This window comes from Dipodomys ordii, unplaced genomic scaffold (assembly GCF_000151885.1).
Source record: "Dipodomys ordii isolate 6190 unplaced genomic scaffold, Dord_2.0 Scaffold3, whole genome shotgun sequence".
In the NCBI taxonomy this organism is placed as follows: domain Eukaryota; kingdom Metazoa; phylum Chordata; class Mammalia; order Rodentia; family Heteromyidae; genus Dipodomys; species Dipodomys ordii.
This window is the reverse complement of record NW_012267219.1, coordinates 19929094-19950605: the sequence shown is the minus strand read 5'-3', so window position 1 is coordinate 19950605 and position 21512 is coordinate 19929094. Positions and strand designations below refer to the sequence as shown.

The following is a 21512-nucleotide window of genomic DNA, read 5'->3' as shown; positions in this document are numbered from 1 at the left end:
CTTTTCATTAGGGATTTGTACTTTTGCCCGGATAGTCTTCTGACAAATATCTATTTACCTCTGTCTTTTGAGTACCTGGATTACAGCTATCATCCACCACATGCTGGGTTATTTTTTAGAATAGGGGATTTGTAACAAAACCCAGGCTAGTTTTGAACCTGGACCCTCCTATCTCTGCCTTCAGAGGAATTTCAGGCATATGTACCATCTGGTTTTCAACAAGGAGACAAAACATGTTAAGAGAAAATTTGACAGGTTTGTATTAATTTCCTTGTCAGTTTGTTCTTTTTAGTGTTTGATTTTTTTGTAATCTTTATTTTCTTTATCTCCTTGTCTGGTGAAATTCATTGTTTCCTATGTCTTCATAGGTATGTATGTCTTTCACTTCTCTCTGTAGGGATTCTTTTAGTTTTTATTTTTCATGGATTTATGTCATGAATTCCTTTAGTTGTTTGTTGTTATTCTTTAATCATAAATAATAACTGCTATAGAGTTCTAAGTTGGTAGTTATTTTCTCAGGGCTTGCAACACATTATTCTATACCCTCCTTGCTTTCAGAGTTTGTGTATACAAGTCTACTGCTATTCTGATACACTTTCCTGTTTTACAATTTAATGCTACTCTCTTGCAGCTTTCAATATTCTTTGCATTTTCTGTACATGGAGTTTTAACTAGCATATGACACAAACATTTTTTTCTTGTGCTGTTTAGTAGCCTAAAAGTCTGAATGTCCATGTCATTTCCAAAATTTGGGACATTTTCTACTATTATTTTATTGAATATATTTTCTATGTTTCTACCTTTAGTATATACTTCTCTTTCTTGTAGAAATATGATTTATGTTTTTGAATTTCAATGGTGTCTCAGAAGAGATGTGTGTTTTATTTGCATTTTGTCTTCCTTTTTGTCTGAATTTTCTGTAATTCAGCTACCTTGTCTTCAAGCTCTAATATTCTCTCTTTAACTTGATCCAATCTACTTGCAAGATTTTCAAATGACACTTTTAATTTGACCTGAGTTTTTCATTTCATGAATTTTATTTTTCTGCACTCATAAATCTTTATTGAATTCCTTTTGTTAAAAAGCAATGTCTTCCTTGTTTCATCCAGATGTCTATTTGTATCCTCTTGTAACTCAATCAGGTATTTACTTGTTACCTTTTTAATTTTATTTATCATACTTTTAAAATCATACTTTTGAGCTTTTTGCCTGAGATCATACGTTCTTTCATATCATTGGAGTCTATTATTGTACAGTTTTTGATTTTTAGAGGAATAATATTGCCTTGTTTTCTCATATTTTTTATGTTTCTATGTTGTATTTGCACAGCTCAGGCCAAGATGTTGGTTAGAGGTTTTATCTAACTGTAGACTTTCAAGTGAAACAGTGTCAGAGTTCGGCAGGACTATGGAATGGCCTAGTTGAGATACAGGTTCTTACCACTAGACTCATGGTACAGCTCAGTAGCCAAGCAATCATCTGCTCAGTACGCAATGGATAATTTCATAGCACCACCCAGAAAAAAGAAACTCTCTGAAGTCTATTAGGTCTCCAAGTGTATGATTTGATGCTACATGTGGATTGAGGGTGAGCCAATCCAGGGTCAGTTGTCTACTTCAGGATTGTTTTCATTTCAGAAGTTTTCCTTGTTTGTGTTGAGAGCTGGTGCTTGTCATGGAAGCGTAATTTTTGCAGATGCACAAGGTCACTGATAGAATCACTACCTGCCTCGAGTTGTATAGCTAATTAGCAAGTGAGTAAGAAATAAAAATTTGTTCTTTGAGTTTTGGTGTACTTATACCTTCATACAATGTAGATTTATTGGAAAAAAAGTTCACTGTATGAACATGTACAACTCAGAAATTGTTTTGGGAATTATCAAATAAAATTGGAATATTTTCAGGGTACATGAAAAATACTTAAAGAAAGCCTCCATCAAAATCAATTGTCAAGTAGAATGTAATGAATACCAGGAGAAAATTACTACATCATTTTCATATGAAGTTAAACAGCAACTAGTCCAAAATAAATTAATCAGCTGAAAATAACAATGAGTTTTCATTTCATTTCATTCATTCATATGTATTCATCATGCAAATTTCAAATTAAATTTTGTTATGGATGTTTGTACAGGATAAACTGAATAAAGAAATAATTTTTTTTAAAAAGTTAATTTGTGTCAGAAAAATCATACAGCAGAGGATGGGTCAGTTCTAGTTGCAAAGATGAAAAAACAAGATAACAGAAGAAATTTTTTCTAGTCTTTCCAAAAATCAGTTTAGATTAAAAACAAGGAAAGAAGTCAAGGTGAGCAAGGGTTAGGATGCAGGTAAGAAGAGAGACATTCCAAGAATAGCGAGGCTTATCAGTGAAGCTCCTTAGAGCAATATGCTCTGTAAATTCTATATTTATGGAATTTGTTTTTCAACCTAATTTTTTGTTTCTTTGAAGTTTATTTTATAGCAATTATTATTTTGACTATATTCTTTTGTTTTTCTAACAAATATGAATGGCCATTTATGTCATTTTGGGTACTTTCACTTCCTTGAAGTTTCCTTTTATCTTTTAGAACAAAATCTAGTATCTACTTTTTAATGCTAGACTTTCCTTTGTCATCTAATGATTCTTGGCAGTTCACTGATTATTAAAATGGAGGTTTTATAAACCTTACTATAGGCACTGAGCTTATGATCAAAGGTTATTAATAAAAAAGACATCATAAGCAGGGGAAGAATACATTCTCTCTACCAAGGGTCATTTGGATATTATAATATCAGTTGAGGGCAATATAAAATGATCAACACAGATAGGTATACAGGAACAGCCCAGTAGAATCATATGAGAAGTATGTATTAAATGATTTTGATGGCAGACTGTACATTCTTTACCTATCAGAGAGGTATAGATCTACCTTGTTTAAATGTAAAATCCCTTGATGCCAATATTTTTAAACTTTTGTTTAGAAAGCTCAACTTCCTTTGAGAAGACTTAACTTTCAGTTTCTAGGAGGTATAAGGTTATCAGTGTTCTAGTACAGAGAATGACTATTGTTGAAACAGGATTCTGAGCAAGTTTCACTTACACATACAATAAAGGAACAAGAAAAATTTCCAGTATTTTAACTCGGGTTAAATTAAGGAAACTTTTTATTTTTTTTGTCAGTCATGGGGCTTGAACCCTGGGCCTGAGCGCTGTCCCTCAGCTCTGCGGCTCAAGGCTAGCGCTCTACCACTTGAGCTACAGCGCCACTTCTGGTTTTCTGGTAGTTTATTGGAGATAAGAGTTTCACAGACTTTCCTGCCCGGGCTGGCTTTGAACCACGACCCTCAGATCTCAGCCTCCTAAGTAGCTAGGATTACAGGCGTGAGCCACCGGCGCCCGGCAAATTAAGGAAGTTTTTGTTTGAGCAAAAACAGATTTCTAAACCATTTCTACAATTTATAATCTCTGCCAGTTACATAGCAACATGAGAAATAGTACAAGAATTGCAAAGAAATAAGGGCTTTAAAATAACTCATTTATCTTCTAGTTGAACATTAAAATATTTAATCAATTATACATCATTAAATATTTTATTGTATAGATATCTAATAATAATGTGTTTTTTTGGTAGGGGGCACTAATACAAAGGCTTGATTAGGACTGTGTACTCAACTGCCTTGCTTGATTGGTTAGAGCTCTACCACTTGAGTCACAGCTCCAGCCTAGATTTTAGTTAGTTTGGAGATTGAGTCTCATGGGCTTTTATTCCTAGGCTAGCTTTGAATCTTGATCTTCAGAATCATAACCTTTTGAGTAGCTAGGAATACAAGTATTGGTGCTTTAATATACAAATGCTATATAATTTACAAAATATACAAAACAGTTACCTTTTCTGTCTGTTAAGAGCACACCAAAAAAATCTACTCTTACAAAGTGTCCAGTATATAATGTAACTGATTAACTATAGTCCTTATCTTGCAACTTCAGTCTCTAGATTTATTCATCTATATAGCTGCAATATTTTAAATTGTTCATGACAATGGGACCACCTACAGTGTTTTACCTCTTTTGAAAGCCAACGTAGAATCAGGAACAAAAAATGCCATGGATTAGGATGTCCTCAGTCTAAGGACGCTTGTCAAATCAGGCATAGTAAAGTTTTTATTTAATTAGATAATTACTTCATGTCCCAGGTATCTTAGTATTTTATTCCATTTCATAAAAATATTGAGACTGAACGACTATTATAAAAAATGTGAATACATTATAGGGTCAGATAGAATGTATTGAACTGATTTTGTATTTTAAGGCTTGGTAGTTGGTCCATTTTATGCAGTAATAGAGAATGATGTGTAAATACTAGCTATGACACTGCAGGAACAATGCATAACATTTGAAGAGCATATCATTTTCTCATAATTTATAGTAAACAAAATGTTAAAATGTAAAATGTGGCATCTGACATATGAGCACAGCCCAAAATAAGAAATTTTGCAACATCTAAACACAGATTTGACTATAGGAAATAAAAATCAAAGCATACCAAACAGGCTGACATTCTAGCATTGTGACCACAGCACCATCTCTCTTCCTTCAAATAGCTGCACATTGGAAATCCCCACTTTTCTTGAGGACATTCTGCAGATAGGGAGAAAATACCTACTATTTAAATAACATTCTTTCATTTTTGGTTAAAGTAAATAATCTAATGAGAAAGCAAATCAGTCATTTAGAAAGTTAAACAGTAGTTAAATATGGAAGTGGTGATCTGCAACAGTTTATTCCAGTTTGTTAATTAAAAATATTAGTTTTGTAAAAATAGTATTGATTCAATAACACCTGTTTTTGAATCAATACTATTTTTACAAAACTAATATTAGTTCTACGGAGTCTTTGAACAGGGAAAAGAAAAGAAAATTTATTTTAAATTAAAGCCTGGAAAATAAATTTCAATAAAAATTATAAAAACTGACAGAATTAATGGAATATATATATATATATATATATATATAAATTTCTTTTAAGCTAAAAAGTAAAAAGAACTACAAATGTGAAAACAAAGAGAAATCTTTAAAAGAAAATGCAAATGAGGTAAATCTCATGAAATAAACTACTATAAAGGATCAAGTAGCATTTTTGTTTGTTTTTGGCAGTATTAGCCTCTTGAGACATAGTCCCAGTCCTCCTCCAGAGAACCAGTGATAAAGGATTCTTTCAAGTATTAACATTTGTGAAATATCCTACTGATAGACTAATATTCAGATATAGCCCTACCTCTAAAATAAGAATATAAATCATAATGGTAGTTGTTAAGGTATTTCTTAATATTATGAGGAAATATTGTTAATGATTTAAAGCCACTGACTTGCTTAGTTCCTAGAGTCATTCTATGAACTAGGTATACAATTATTCCCATATTTCAGATAGGGTAACTAAAGGCAGGTTAAGAAAGCTGTCCATTTCTAAACCTAGTAACATGGCAGACTTAGAATTTAAACCAAGGCAGTTTGAGTCAAGAATCAATGGTTTTAACTATCAAGCTATAAATTTACATTTATAAACAACCTTTTTTACAATTATGGAGAACTCACGGACTCTCCGAAGTCTATACAAGTTGCTTTCTGCCATATTTGCTTCCAAGAACAATTTATACTAGTTGTGTTTTATTGAAGATTTTAGCATTTAAAAGAGACATGAATGCTAAAGGATAAGCTTATAACAGGCAAATCTTATATTTATATGATATTTACATTGTACCAGGTATATAGGCCATCCAGAGATGATTCAAGTATTGGCAATGATATACATAGACTAAATACTATGCTCATGTATATAAAGTACTTGAAAAGTCACAGATTTTTGGAATTTGAGATTCTACAGCTAATCCTGTGCAAAAACAGAAACCAAGGAACAACTGTATCAAGGGATGACTTAATGAAGCAAAAGACAAAACAATGTACATATAATATATATACAAATATGCATGCTTCAAGTAAGTTATACTCTTCAAAAATAGAGAATCTCTTACAATTTAAAATAACAATCTGTTTCTCAATATTTTCTATATCGAACCAAATATCTACAAAGAAAGAAATGATCAAACAAGCTTATAAAACACTGGAATAAATAGATGGAAGTCAATATATTGCTTGAACCAAATCTCAATTTTATAATACAATAAAATAAAATGGATTTGTAATGAAAGGTATAATTAGTGGCTACAACTAGTCTGCAATTCATGTTAGGCTGTGAAGAAAATAGCACTTGCTGAAAATAGGCAGAACGATAGTTTAAAAAAAAACTTGGGCAGAAAAGTAATATAACTTAATATTACATTGAAAAAGAGCACAGAATTTCTGACAAATACATTACATTGGGCCGAATATATCATTTCAAAAAAAAATCTAAAATAAGAAACCAATAACCAAATTATTCTCAAGTTCTTGACCCACAGAAACTATGAGGAATAATAAATAACTATTGTGGCAATAAACTGCAATAAGTTTGGGAGGTGATTTTGTACACAGTTTTAGATAACAAGTGAGTCTAAAAGAAGCAATGAGCTAGAAAGAGGTAATTATTCCATACAGGACACGTGAGAGAAAAACTTACTGCTCTAGAGACATGAGAAATTCCCTTTTGAAGGTAAGAGATAAATGTTTGATCATACAAGAAAATGCAGGGCCTTTCAGAAAAAGACATTGCAGATAAAGATAATTTGGTAATGACTGACAAAATCCTAGAGGCTGTGGTAGAACAATTTTAGAACTGGGAGAAGTGGAAGACATATTCAAAACCAAGTGTATAAAAACATTACCACCACAATGAAGGCCGACATAAGGGTACCTAATCAGAGCTCCTTTGTAAACCTTACACAACAAAACCTAAGACAGAAGGACAGCCTTACTGTGTTGTCTCCTCTGGCTCCATATCCAAAGCACTTTTACAGACTCAAAAGGTCCTAAAGAAATTTAAAGGAACTGTTAGGCTATGTGAAACTCTGACACTGGATATTTCGTCATATAATCATCATGAAGTTTTCTAATAGGCATCATGATTCCTTCTGTGATTAATACATGGTGGCTTTATAGGCTCTTCTAACAAATAAGTGCAAATAAATGACACAGAAGCAAGAAACCCTCAGTTAAATAAAGCCTTTCAGGTAGACTTAAATATCTTTGGAAACAATCTTGATCAGATTATGAATCTCATGAAGAATGAGGCCTCCTGCATACAATTTCCATGGTCAGGGTTCATTGTTTCTTCTACTATGTATTCTTCTACTATGCCTTCTTCTACTATGTCTTCTTTAACTGTGTACTCCTGTTCCAGTCTAGTCAAGATGGGCATTTTTCACCCTTATCAGTGAACCATGTTGATTTCCTCATTTCCTTTGCTACCTTCAAATAATAATTTTTGGATAGCCTTTTGTTTATTCTTCTATTTCTTAGTCATCTTTGAAGGCTTTAGAAACTTGTCAGTCTCTTAAAGGTAGAGCGCCAGCTAGTTCCTTCATACTGAATAATAGCATTATCCACCAAGCTAAGTGTGTCTTTCTTTAGAAACTAAAAGAAAAAAATTATTCCCCCTTTAATTACAAAATTCCCTTTGTTTTAATAGAGGTACAAAGCTTTGAATTCAGAGCCTCCCATTTGCTAGGAAGGCACTCTACTATTTCAATCCTTCAACCAGTCTAAATGAGTTTGCTTTTTTTGTTTTTGTTTTTTTAAGCCTGCCTTGTATTAATTTTATAGTCAACTTCTTACATTATTTTATATTCAAAGCAGACATGATATTCCTCTTCTACTCTTTCTAAATGGATATATTAATTTTTGTTTTAGATCTAAGAAGTTGTGGCTTTTCTTATCATGAGTACAAGGAAAACTTCTTTATGCTAAATAAACTCAATCTACATAAGCTTCTAAAACCATTTTATATTAGTCACAAAAAATGAGGTTCAAATTAAAGAAAAAAGAGAATGAATTATTAAAGATCTTTTTCTAAAAACTGTGAAGTAGGCAAAAAAATGCCCCAGGACAAACAAAATCAGTGCCAACATTCTAGAAAACATACAGCTTACTGAAGATCAGATACAGCTGTCAGTGTGAGGTAATTGTACTAAGAATGCCAAGAAATCTGTTTATTCCATACAAATTGGCACGACTTTATCTGTGATACAAGTTCAGCTGAACAGTGAAAGTAATGTCATATTCCAACAAAAGTTTTTAATCTACAAGTTGACAGTAGTCTACTTATCTCCTTTAAGACTGAAGAGAATAGCTAGACTGGTGACCTCATAAACCCCTTTCAAACTGAGATAGGAAGTTCCTGCAAGTTTCTCATCGACATTGTTAACAATTGAACTGGTTAATAATTGGTAATTTAAAAAAATGAATAAGGAAAACTAACAATAGTTAGTTTTTAGTTTTTTTTAAAGACAGCTTAGTTTTCCTTGTTAAAAACCAGGATATTAAAACTTTGTGAAATGTTAACACCATTTATGTCATTATTGTACTCATATGGATTCATGATTTTCAAAAACTTCACATTATCATCCAAATGCATAATCATGGCAGAAAATCCAAGTATTTGTTTATGCAAAGGCAATATAATTGAGAGAAATATATACAAAATCTAAGCCAAAAATGTACCAATAGAAATGAGTCAGGTTCAGTTTAAGTAACAGACCTGTTTGTAAAGCTATACTCAAGTAAGACAACAATACTAGTGCCCAAAGTGATAAATAATCTAATTTCATTCTTGTTTCACTAATTTAAAGATAATCTATAATGGCTATCGGCTTTATCCATGTATACATCTCTGTAGAGGCAGAAGGAGGACTCTAGTTAGTCAAAACATTTCTACTATAGTACTTTTTCACTCGTATGGCCATCACTCTCTGCTTCTAATACCCTTATGCCTAATGAATATCACATTGTAGGGTGAGAACTATGCTTCCCCCCTTAAAATGTGGGTTTTTAGAAGTGCATTTTACATTACAGATAGAGCTTATCTTGAACTTGTTCAATCTCTTTTCTCCGAGCCTGTGTTCACACACACACATGTAAACCTGAAATTTAAAAAAAAAAAAAGGAAAAGAAAAAGATAGAAGTTCCGTAACCTAGGTTACAAAAGAAAGGAGGAAATTAAAACAGGATACGTGAACTAAAATCATACCAATGTAATATTATTCCTCCAATAAAACATCTAAAAACTATATAAAATATGGTATACAGAATGTGGAAGCCCATAATACTCTTATTTAACCACTGAAAAGCCAGAAATGGAACCCTGTCTCAAGTGGTAGAGAACCAGCCTAGAGTGAAAAAGCTAAGGGATAGTGCTCAGGTCATGAGTTTAAGCCCCAGGACTGGTTAAAAAAAAACGTGATGAAACTAACTTCAGAGAAAGTGAAGAAAAAAAATTTAGTATTCTCTCTTAAAATTCCTATAGGTTACATGAACAAAGAGAGCTAGCCTGAAAAATGCCACAAACATGTGCTTGCAACCTTCTGCTAGCTAATAAATAAAGAAACTAACCGAAGAACCACGGTTCTACACATTAAAAGCAGAGGGCAAACATAAGCCATACTATGGATGTGCTAGGGCCACACCTGTAATATTAGCCTCTGCATATCTACAGTATTTGGGGTGGACTAATTCTGCTAAAAGACTCCTTGGAAGTGCATTGGGAGAAGGTGGGGAAAAAGCAGACCAGGCACAAACTTGTGCCTTCACAGGGGTTGTTTTTAATAAAGCTCACATGAAAGGCAAAGAAGAAACTACCTAATAAGATTACAGGGTCTCTGCCTTTCTCATTTCCTCCCACACTTTTAAGTTGCTGAAATAATCATTTAAACTTACAGTAAAAGTGAAGTTGCTATTTTTTTTTTTTGGTCCAGTCGTGGGGCCTGAACTCTCGGCCTGGGCGATGTCCCTCAGCTCTTCAGCTCAAGGCTAGCGCTTTACCACTTGAGCCACAGTGCCACTTCTAGCTTTTTTCTTTTTGCTTATGTGGTGCTGAGGAATCAAACCCAGGGCCTCGAGCATGCAAGGCAAGCACTCTACCACTGAGCCACCTTCCCAGTCCTGAAGTTGCTATTTATCTCTCAGCTGAAACCTCATTTAGAGAACTGATAGAATACATTTTAATCCAATGCATGTAGTTATAAATAATTCTGTTCCACTGAGTAAATCCATACAGAAATTTTAAAAAAGTAGCACTTTTGTCTTTTGTTCAGTTTTAAGAGTCAAAATAAATAAATAACAGAAACTTTCTAGGAGACATGACTCTCTTGTCTGGCCAATAAAAACTGTGCCTCATATCAATTCCTAATCTAGCCAAACTGCCATAATTTACAGTAATTGAGATGCACTTAATTCTTTTTTTTTTGTTTTGGGTCCGGTCGTGGGGCCTGAACTCTGGGCCTAGGCGCTGTCCCTCAGCTCTTCAGCTTAAGGCTAGCGCTCTACGAGATGCACTTAATTCTAAGGCCATAGAAGGGCTCATTCTCTGATAACTGATGCCTGAACAAAATGTGATTGGTAGCTGTAACTGGTAGAGTTTCATACAGCTGACTTCTACTTTCATGGGAAAAATATCCAAGTTATACTGAAATTTCACAAAAAATGTTTTCTCTCCACATTCTTAGAGAAATAATAGAAATATTTCAACTTAATTATGATAATACTATTAACTAGTTAATCTTGGGAAAATGTATATTCCATAAAGCACTTTAATAAAACTATTTCTTATACTTTTGTTCTCTTAGGGACTACTGGCTCATAACCTAAAAATATTTTAAAGTAGTTTTTAAAACATATGGCATAAATTCAATATTACTAATGACTCAAAGAGACCTTTGAAGCATTTTTGAAAACTCACATTCATGAGAGACCATGTCTATGGTCTACCACAATATTATTGGGTAAACATTCATGCAAAAAGGTATTATTTACATAGTAAATATTATCATAATAGTGTACATGCCAGAATCTTCTACTGTATTATACTGGACTATTAGTAACTCTATTTGCATTTCATACCAACAGCAACATCGCCCCAATTCAAACATACAAACAGAATTGCACATAGAGTGAGAATGAGAGGCAGGTATGTAGGAGATGAAGTAAGGGACACATGACATCTCTAACCTTTTAGGATACACATTTGATATACAACAGAATATAGACAGAAAATACCTTGTGCACATAAACTATTGCTCTTTAAGTGAGTTATTTTAATATAATGAGCAAACTATATAGTGATATATTTCTATTTTGGTAAAAAATACTAGAATCATATAGTATGTATTATAGATACAAAGTAAGATTTCAATCATATTTCATCTAGCAGAATAGTGGCTGTTAATTAGCCTGGAATCAACTTGGTTTTGTCATTGTTCGCCTGTGTTCCTTATCTCCCTATTCCCCTTTCTCTGTGTATGTACATATATGTCTTTTGCCTATCCTCACTCCTCTCCTCACATCTACACACTTATTTGTATCTTACTTATTAATAAAGGTAATCTATCAAAATTCTAGTGGTACTAAAACATTTATCCTGGATATTCTCTGCTTAGTTTAGGTATTTCTTTCCTTGAATTTGTCTAGTTTCAGCTGGTCCTGGTGGTATACCCCATTAATCCCAGCGTACCGGGAAGCTGAAACACAGAATCCTCAGACCTTGTCTCACAACACACACACACACACACACACACACACACACACACACACTAAAAGAATCTGTCTAGCTTCTTCTCTACATCCCATATTTACAATCTAGTTTCCTATCATCTCAGATCTGTGTTTGGTTTGTCCAATGTCTTCATCTAAGATCTTAGTACACAGGACTTTGTTGTGGGTTAATTACACCAGTTTCGGGCATGCTATTAGACTCTGTTCAGTGCTTCTGAGTTAAACATTTGATCTGGACCTTCAAATGGATCTGAATACAGAGCCCACTTAAGACTGTAGCCAAGGAATGTTGAAATAAGTAATATGTATTATATATATATATATATATGTATATATATATATATATATCTTTCTGGAAATCTTCCTCTATAATTCTGTAATTTCTTAAGAATGATAAGAAATACACTATTTCCAACTACATTGTTCACTAGAATTATCTAGGTAGCTTCTTAAAGATACTAATATTCAATTTTTATACCTAGAAATTATAATTGAGAAGTCACAAGTCTGTAGCATACTAAATATCTCAAGTTTGACCTGACTGAGCAACCAGGGTTAGGAAATAGTTATAAAAATTGCAAGGGTAGTCCATAAAGTATGAGAAATGAAAATGGATTGTCACCAAAAGCGAGTAAGTTACTTTTTGAGACCAATGTGGGTCTAGAATTAAGCAAAACTGCAACATAAATCTAGTTAACTTGTATTATTCATACTACTTACTTTTCTACATTTTCTTATTACATTTTAGCTTTCCAACACTTTTCTTAACCTCCAAAGTATTTCATGTTGCATATATCTCAATCCATTTCATGTATTACTCAATCATTTTCTTCCTGCTTATTCTTTGCTTTTCTGACAACCCAAATACCCAGATTTCTGTTCATGTCATATATATATATATATACACACACACACACGTATATATATATGTATATATATATATATGAAGATATTATCATTTGCTTGTCCCACTGAAGCACAGAATACTCTATTTGATAGTATCAGTGATTTACGGTATATATTTTTGACAGGAATGCTTTGCCATAGATTGACAATGCTTGTAGGAAAAGAAAAAAAATTAAATTACTAGTGAAGTAAGAGCTTCTAGAAAAAGTTCTTTGAGAGTAAAAATGGTACCTCATACGTTGTTAGATCACTGCCACTTAAAATAGAGTGGAATACAGCTGGCATTTAATAAATGCTTGCTAAATTGAACTCTACTTGTCATCTATTTGAGTTTTTTTTTTACCTCTTTCCCAAAGCATTTACTTTTTTTTTATGAGGCCCTTCACAATTTCCTTTTATTATACACGAAGTGCCAAGTACAGAGGACTAGAAATAGTAGCTATTCAAAAAACATTTGTTCAATTCAATCAGGTACCCTATTACCTATGTGAATGCAGCTGCCACAGAAGGCAACGCAGATATATTCCCCATATTTCTAGCCACCTTTTTCAATACTCTAGTCAATACATATGACATAAACATTAATCTACATCATTACATTTAAATTAAAGTGCTTAGTTGGGATGATAAGACTAAGTCTAACCTCTAATGGCTCATCAATCTGATAATGTTTTCCTTGGCATGAAAGAAAGTAACCAAGTATGTGGGTAAGCCAATCATTATCACTCCTTTGTGCTCTTCAATGCTGTTCCATCCGACAAACTAGTTAATTTTAATTAATATACATTGTCAATAAATATTCCTTAACCATTTATTGTAACAACTGATTAGAAAAGATACCCGAATAGTGATATAAAATGGAGTGGCAAATAAGTAACTAGTCAATACTTTTTTTCAATCCTGGCAAGCAGCTTCTGTAAATCTCTTTATAAGTAGGATTCGAAAACCAGATAGTAGATAAAAACTGTTACTTCCTGGTTGCCTAAAGTAGTGATGTTCACCTTAATTAGGCTTTTTTTATATACTTGACAAAAACCAGAGAATAAATAAATTACTCATAACCTAAAATTTCTAGCTTAATATACATTAATAAATAAACATCTCAAATAAGTAGGACCATTCTGGGGATAACTGTGGAGGTAGAGTAAGGTGGTTGTAGAAAAAATTATTGGTAGAGAATAGAGTACACTGCCAAAAGGAGAGGAAAATTCTACCCTTAGTGGGAAAGTATTAAGACCTAGGGTCTAGCAGGACAGTCTTAAAGAGGTATTCCTTGGAAAGAGAATATATCTTCAGGGTAATGATTATGTGAAAGAAAGAAGCAAGCAGCTGAAATTAAAGGTATTAAATGTAGGAATATTATCTTTAAATTTACAAATCCCAAGTGTCTATCTCTGTCTCCATATTGGGCCACTTACTAAAAAAATAATCATTGCACCTTTCTTAGGACTGGGAGCTCACAGAACCAAATAATATACCCTAAGCCAATGCTTTCTACAAAAAAAATCTGTGTTATTAATGATTAAAGAAAATCTTGTAAGCAAAGGTTCCTGAATTCAAATCCCAATTAAAAAAAAATAAAGATCAACATGAAGTTTTTATGTCATTTTCAGACTTTTGTCCTGAGCAGATTTGGAGCTGTGATACTCAGATCTTAAGTAACTAGGACTACAGGCATGAGTTATTAGTGGTCAGCTAAATGTTATCTTAATGTTAAGTCAAATCACAATAATTTTCAAAAGGAAAAAAAAGAGAAACAGAAAACAGCAATCATTAATCAAATAAAAATTGTAACACATGGAAAAGCTTTATACCTTTGGGTTGGTCTTCAAACTCTTCAGATAAGAGGTGGTAGCAACAACCCACACTACAAACTCCTTTGACTTCAGACTTAGAAGTAAATATCCGCAGAGTATTTGGAGCAAGATCACCACAGGTATGTAAACCCACCATTAAACAATCCTTTAAAGACAAGAAGAAAAGTAAACTTTGGTAATCCAAAGGAGAGTTAAAATCAGAGTGAAGCACAATGGCTCATACCTTTAATTTCTCATTTCTTTCACAATCAGTATTGGATCAACAGATAGTGTAAAGCAAGGGTTGGCTCAAAGATATGTAGCATGTACTACTAGGCTAAGCCTGTGATGTAAGATATTTATATCCTATTTTGACTTACACTAATGAAATTTTTATTGATAAGCTTCTTCAGATTGCTCATCAAAAAACATACATTGATATAAAAATAAAAGTGCTTCAAATATGGCTTTTCTACTCCTCATACCAAATATTTAGCTTTTCATCATTTCAAATATAGCAATATAAAATTCAATGTAGAATTTTATGTTCTATGGCTGAAGATATGGTTCAAGTTGTAGAGCAATTGCCTAACAACTATAGGTCCCTGAGTTCAAAACCCAGTACCGAAAAACGTATAATGGGCAAAATGCATACATGAACAGAATTTTAGTCAATTTACAAGTCATTAAAAAGTCTTGTCTTTGACATGACTAACAAAAATTTAAGAAGGAGCAAAAGGTCTTTTTCTATATAACATTTATACTCAATTATCATTAGGAACTAAAGTGTTTTCTTTCTGTTTTTTGGTCATCTGGCTTAAACTGAGGGCCTGGCTGTTGTCCCTGAGCTATTTTTCTCAAGCCTCGTGCTCTGTCACTTTGAGCCACAGCTCCATTTCTGGTTTTCTGGTGGTTAACTAGAAATGAGCCTCAGGGTTTTTGTACCTAGGCTGGCTTTTAATGATGATCCTCAGATCTCAGCCTCCTGAGTAGTTAAGATTACAGGCATGAGCCAATAGCACCTGGTGGAACTGAAGATTTGTAGGGAAGTCATCCCTCAATTTTCCAGTTGACGCCCTTAAGACTCAGTAGTCCCAAAGTTGTATTAAGTGTACGATCTTTTTTTCTTTTATGGTCGGTTGTAGGGCTTGAACTCTGGGCCTGAGTGCTGTTCCTGAGCTCTTCATCTCAAGACTAGTGCTCTACCACTTGAGTCACAGTGCCACTTTCAGTTTTCTGGTGGTTTATTGCAGATAAGAGTCTCATGGTCTTTCCTGCCTAGGCTGACTTGCAACTGTGATCCTCAGATCTCAGCTAGGGTTCTAGCAAGAGCCACAGGCACCCCGCAAGTGTAAGATCTTGATGGGAACACAGACATAGTACTCAGTTATTTTTAAATGAAACCATCATGCCCCTAAAATGTTAGTGGTGCTCCCCAACAGTTTACATCCTTTTCAGTATCAACTAAATCAATTTTTAATGTATACTGGTGATACATGTGTTTAAGGAATATCAAAGAACAAATTATTAATAAACCCAATTCTATAAATTGTTACAATATTTAAGAATATAGCCTTGTAAGACACACAGCCTGGGTTTAAGTCTCATTTCAGGCACATGTGGGATTTCACAGGCTTGTTTTAAATTTTCTTATCCATAAAATTTCTCCCCCTCCCCACTTATGCTATAACCCCTGTTGTCACTGTATTTGATTCTGGTGCCCTTCATCTTGCATATAAATTTTTTTAATTTGGGGAGGGAAAGGGAAATAACACAATGCTGAAACAAGGATACAGGTTGGCCCATTATAACAATGAGACATACAAGATACTATGCTGAAAATGAACTTTACAACTTGGGGGAGGAAGATGAGTTAGGGAGGTGGGAAGGAAAGGGATGGTAGGGGGAAAACAAAGGAGGGGGTATTAATGCTCAACAAAAAATGTACTCATTACCTTACTCATGTAATTGTAACCCCACTGTACAGTATTTTTACAATAAAAAATTAAAAAAAATTCCTTATCGATAAAATTGGGGTAATATAGTACCTTAACTCTTCACTTAACTCTTACAAAATGATTTGGTACAATCTCTAGCATACCATACTGAATTTTATAATTCAGTAGATGTTTACCAATTATTTTGGCATTTTTATTATTTATGTTACTTTGCAAATTCAAATTAAGAGAAGTGTTAACTTACAAATCATGTATATTTTAATAATTATATTCAGGAAAACATGAAATTGTTTAAGTATTATTCAGAATGTTTAAAAAATGTTGCATCTGCCCATGTAATCTAGAAAACAAGCAGAATTACAATCTAATCTAAGAAAAACAATTGTCTCTGTAGGTGGCAATACAATATTTATTTGTTGTATCTAAAATTCTCTTTAAAGCAGTTTTTGGAGGATTGTAAGCACCTTGTCCTTGCTGATAATTAGTAGTCTGAAAATAATAACAATATTTATTAGGAAAAGAATCTACTTTCAACAGAGTGAGAGATCATCACTAAGCCGAGAAGACCTTGGACTATAATTTTAACAATCTTTAAATTGCAGCTAGAGGATTTAGCTTATTGATAACTTTGGTTCTAGTTTTTATCTTTGGTATAGGAGAACTGAAATAAATAAAACGATATATTATTCTAGAGTGTGACAGTTGTGACTTTAGTATTGTATATAACATATAGTCTAGAATGTGACAGTTCTAGACTTTGACAGTTGTGACTACAGTGAAAACCTACTTAGGATTTATTTCCTTAAGTCTTTAGATTATTTTAATCAAATAAGATCACATTACTATGGTAACTAAGCTATTCAAATTAAATTCTATGTTTACAGCATTTTAGTAGATTCAATGATTCAAAAGAGAAATTACCTCCAGATCTTTAATAATGTCACGCAGTTCTGAATCAGCTGTGATGAAAGAGGTTAAAGGTGAATATATATTTGGTTCATTTGATTTTGGTATCATTTTCCTTCTTCCTTTATTTGCTTCAGACATTTCTCTATTGGATATCTGTGATGAAGAAGCTGGCTCTATGGCATTGATAGGCAAAAGGTCAATCAGAGAAAAGTCATTTTCAAAACACAAATTTTCTCCTTCATGTGGTTGAACTTGTTGGTTTTCCACTTGTTTTCTTAAGTCAGAAATTACAGAGCTCGAATAATCTGTCAAAATATCTGAAGTAGCTATCATTTCTTGATTCCTAGGATTGTTGTCATATATTTCTTCTATATCTGCTTTATGTTTAATCTCGTTTTTCACTTTTCTTTCTTTTGTCATTCTTAGTGCCAGTCCATTGACATCTACCCTTGATTGAGTATGATGTTTCCAATGTTTCTTCAATTTCCTGTTTCTCTTCTTAGCTCCATGAGTGTTGGTATTTGAGGAATCAACTCCATAAACTTTTAATCCATACTTCAAGGCCAGAAAGGAGCTCAGATAGCCTTTACCAGAACCCAAGTCGATTACCTGAAGTAAGAAAAACAAATTATAAGATTTTAGTAGTCTAGTCTTAAAAAAAAAAAGTAAGGAAACAAATGTTTTTCAGAATCTGTTATGTTGTTATTTTAATGCTTTTATTTCATGAAATATCAGGCTCAAAACTACAGTGGTAATTTTCTTTAAATTGATATAAAAACACAATTCTAATAACCATACTATAAGAGCTGTCTAAAGAAAGTCACGAGTGATAGTATAATATATTTGGGAAGGCAAGCAAATTGAAGTTACAAAATCAATTTTGGAAATGGGTTGAAGGATATTGTTGATTATCTATCTATATGTCTGTCTGTCTACCTTTCTAAAGAGAGAGAGAGTGGAAGAGAAAGCAAGCACAGAAATCTATTTATCTTCAAAATTTTAATAAGTCTTGGTGTTTCTATGGGATTCTGATGTCAAATAAAAATTACAGGACAGAAAATCCTTCTTTGTCTCCATAGATCTTCTTGTAGGGTATGAAGAATTTTAATTTTTACAGGCCAAGGCACATTTTATTTTAAACCTATTGTCAGGTATCAGTGTCTTGCATAAAAGCTTCATTTCAAAACAAGATTATCTCACAAGTCAGAAACTATAAAATAATTCAAATACAGAAAATACATTTTTGTGCTATTATAATGAGGCAAGTCACTCAGGCCACAGTTTCTATTCATTCTGAAAAAAGTATCTGTAGCAAAGCATTAACAGACATTTTTTTTTATTGTGAAAATACTGTACAGAGGGGTTATAATTACATGGGCGAGATAATAAGTACATTTCTTATCAAGCATTGTAGCCTCCTCCTTTATTTCCCCTTCCCATCCCTTCCTATCCTCCCCGTCCCCCCACCCAATCCTCATCCCCTCCCACCAAAGTTGTAAAGTTCGTTTTCAACATACAACTTGTATGTCTCATTGTTGCAATGGGTTCACCTGTATCCCTATTTAAATGATTTGCTTTTTCTCTTCTCCTCCACAAATTATACCGACATCAAATACAGTGAAAGTAGGGGTTATACTGTGGGGGAGGGACATACAAAGCAACAAAGAAATAATCTTATAAATGTGTTAGAAACAATCTCATGAAAGAAAAAACATTTGAATACATATCTTAGGATTCATTTTCCTAACTTCAACTTATCTGACCTTTGCTGCTTGACTCAGATATATACCAGTTATTGCAAATAAGGGGAACCATGGGACCTATGTTTCTTTGGGCCTGGCTTACTTCACTCATTGTAATTTTTTCCAAGTCTTTCCATTTCCTAACAAATGGGGCAATGTCATTCTTTCTGATGGAGGCATAGAATTCCATTGTGTATATATACCACATTTTCTTGATCCATTCATCTACTGAGGGGCATCTGGGTTGGTTAATAAACATAGTCGTGCTGGTAGCTTTAGTGTGGTCTTGTTTGTGAACATTTGGGTAAATGCCCAAAAGTGGGATTGCTGGGTCATAGGGGAGCTCTATGGGGAGTCTTTTGAGGAATTTCCATAGTGCTTTCCAGAATGGTTGAATAAGTTTACACTCTGACCAACAATGCAGTAAGGTTCCCTTCTGTCCACATCCCCTACAGCATCTAACTGACATTTTTTGTTTTTACCTTCAATTGGTTATACAGTATACAGGAAAATGAGAACATATGTTTAAAAAATCTTATGTTTAAAGGATGATACTGTCAGTCTGCCTTATAGCTTCCTTACATATGGTTTTGACCAAATGGTAAAAATATTAAAACCAACATTTAAAAAATAGCTGTGCTAGAGCTCCAGTGGAGCAATTGGTTAGCGTGCAGTACTTATAAAAATAGCTGTGCAAGCATTATACATCTCAGTGGATGCAAAGAAGCTTTTAATCTATTCTGCATTGTCATCAGTTGTGGACTTTGGGTGTGTTCATGTGGTATATATGCCAGAAATAGGACTTAAACTCAGGGCTTTATGTGTTGTTACACAACTTTTACATTCACAATTCAAGCTCTATCACTAGAACCGTGCCTCCAGTCCACATTTTGCTGATTAACTGGAGGAGGAGTTTCACAAATTTTTCGGATTTAACCTTAATCCTCAGGTGTAGCTAGGATTTGAGGCAAGGGTCACTGGTGTCATCAGCTATCAGCTGTGTTGAAAGCATGCGACCTATTGAGTGTCTCTCTGCTCTCAAATTTGAAAATAATCCTCCTTAGGAAGCAATTGCTCCCTCCAAAACAAGGTAAAAACTAATGTGCTTAATTTAAGTGATAAAATAATAATTTCAGGTGATAAAAGATGGCATGTTTTTAGAAGTGGGATAGCACTATGGAAGAAGTAATCAAGCATCTGTAGTTCAGTGCTGAATTCTATGCCTCCTGAGCATTCACATTCTTTTCTTAATGGTGTCGTCCTTTAAATCATATACCCTCAGATACCAATACCACTATATTACTTAAAGACGTTTTAATAAAACAAAGCTCCAACAAAGATATTAAAGCCATCAACTCTCCAATTAGAAGGGAAGGAAATGAAAAAAAAAAGTAGAAAGTCTGGACAGTAGGTTAGACCATGCAGAAGACTGAATCTCTAGGATTGAAGACAGCCTAGATATTATAGAGAAAGAACAGGCAAGTATTCAAGACAAAGTCAAGAAATATGATAGATCCATTCAACAGATAGAAGACGCTATCAGAAGGCCTAATTTAAGGCTAATGGGTGTAGAAGAGGGCCTAGAGACAGAAGCTAAAGGCTAGGAAATTTATTTAACAGAATCCTAGCAGAGAACTCCTCAAACATACAAAAAGAAAGGCCCATTCAGATACAAGAAAATCTTTAGAACCCCAAAGAGACAAAGCAGAACAGGACATCCCCCCATCACATCTTAATCTGCACAGAACCAAGAGGGCCAACGAAAGGATCCTTAAAGCTGTCAGGGAGAAAGACCAATCACCTATAAAGGGAAACCAATCAGAACAACTACAGATTTCTCAGGAAAGACCATGAAAGCAAGAAGAACCTAGAATAATGTGTGGCATACCCTAAAGGAAAACAACTATCAACTAAGAATATTGTACCCAGCTAAACTCTCTTCATAACAGAAGGACAAATAAAAACCTTCCACAGCAAAAAAAAATTGAAACAATGAATCTCCATCAAACCAGTCCTACAAAAGATACTTAAAGATGTTCTACACATAGAAAACCAACACAAACATGATGAAGGCAGAGAAATGGCTCCCAAACAAAGAATCAGATAATCATAGTAAGAACCCAGTAGGCTCAGCCCCCAAGAAGGTGGATAACATGGCAGGCACTACCAAACACCTCTCAATCCTCTCAATATTAATGGATTTACCTCTCCAATTAAGCGACATAGATTGTCTAGTTGGATCAAAAAGCATGATCCTTCTATTTGCCTTCAAGAAACACATCTTGCCCACAAAAACAAACATATTCAGAAAGTGAAAGGGTGGAACAAAATCTACCAAGCAAATGGCCCCAATAAGCAGGTGGGAGTCGCAATCTTAATATCAGATAAAATGGACTTCAAATTAAAATTAGCATAAAAAGATAAAGGAAATTACATACTAATAAAGGGATCTCTTTTAAAAGAGGATATAACTATTCTACACATCTATTCACTGAATACCAGAGACCTAAATTTATCTAAGAA

General features: G+C 33.6%; 1 protein-coding gene across 1 annotated transcript in view; it reads right to left on the bottom strand.

The window, feature by feature from the left end:
• The window catches only part of Mettl25 (methyltransferase like 25), a 50518-nt gene that overhangs the window by 15245 nt on the left and 13761 nt on the right, over positions 1 to 21512 (bottom strand). Inside the window, exons 4-6 of the mRNA XM_013023226.1 lie at positions 17260 to 17856; positions 14399 to 14546; positions 4526 to 4620 (exon numbers count right to left, since the gene is read on the bottom strand). Coding sequence (XP_012878680.1) covers positions 4526 to 4620; positions 14399 to 14546; positions 17260 to 17856 — 840 coding nt within the window. The remainder of the gene's footprint in view (positions 1 to 4525; positions 4621 to 14398; positions 14547 to 17259; positions 17857 to 21512) is intronic.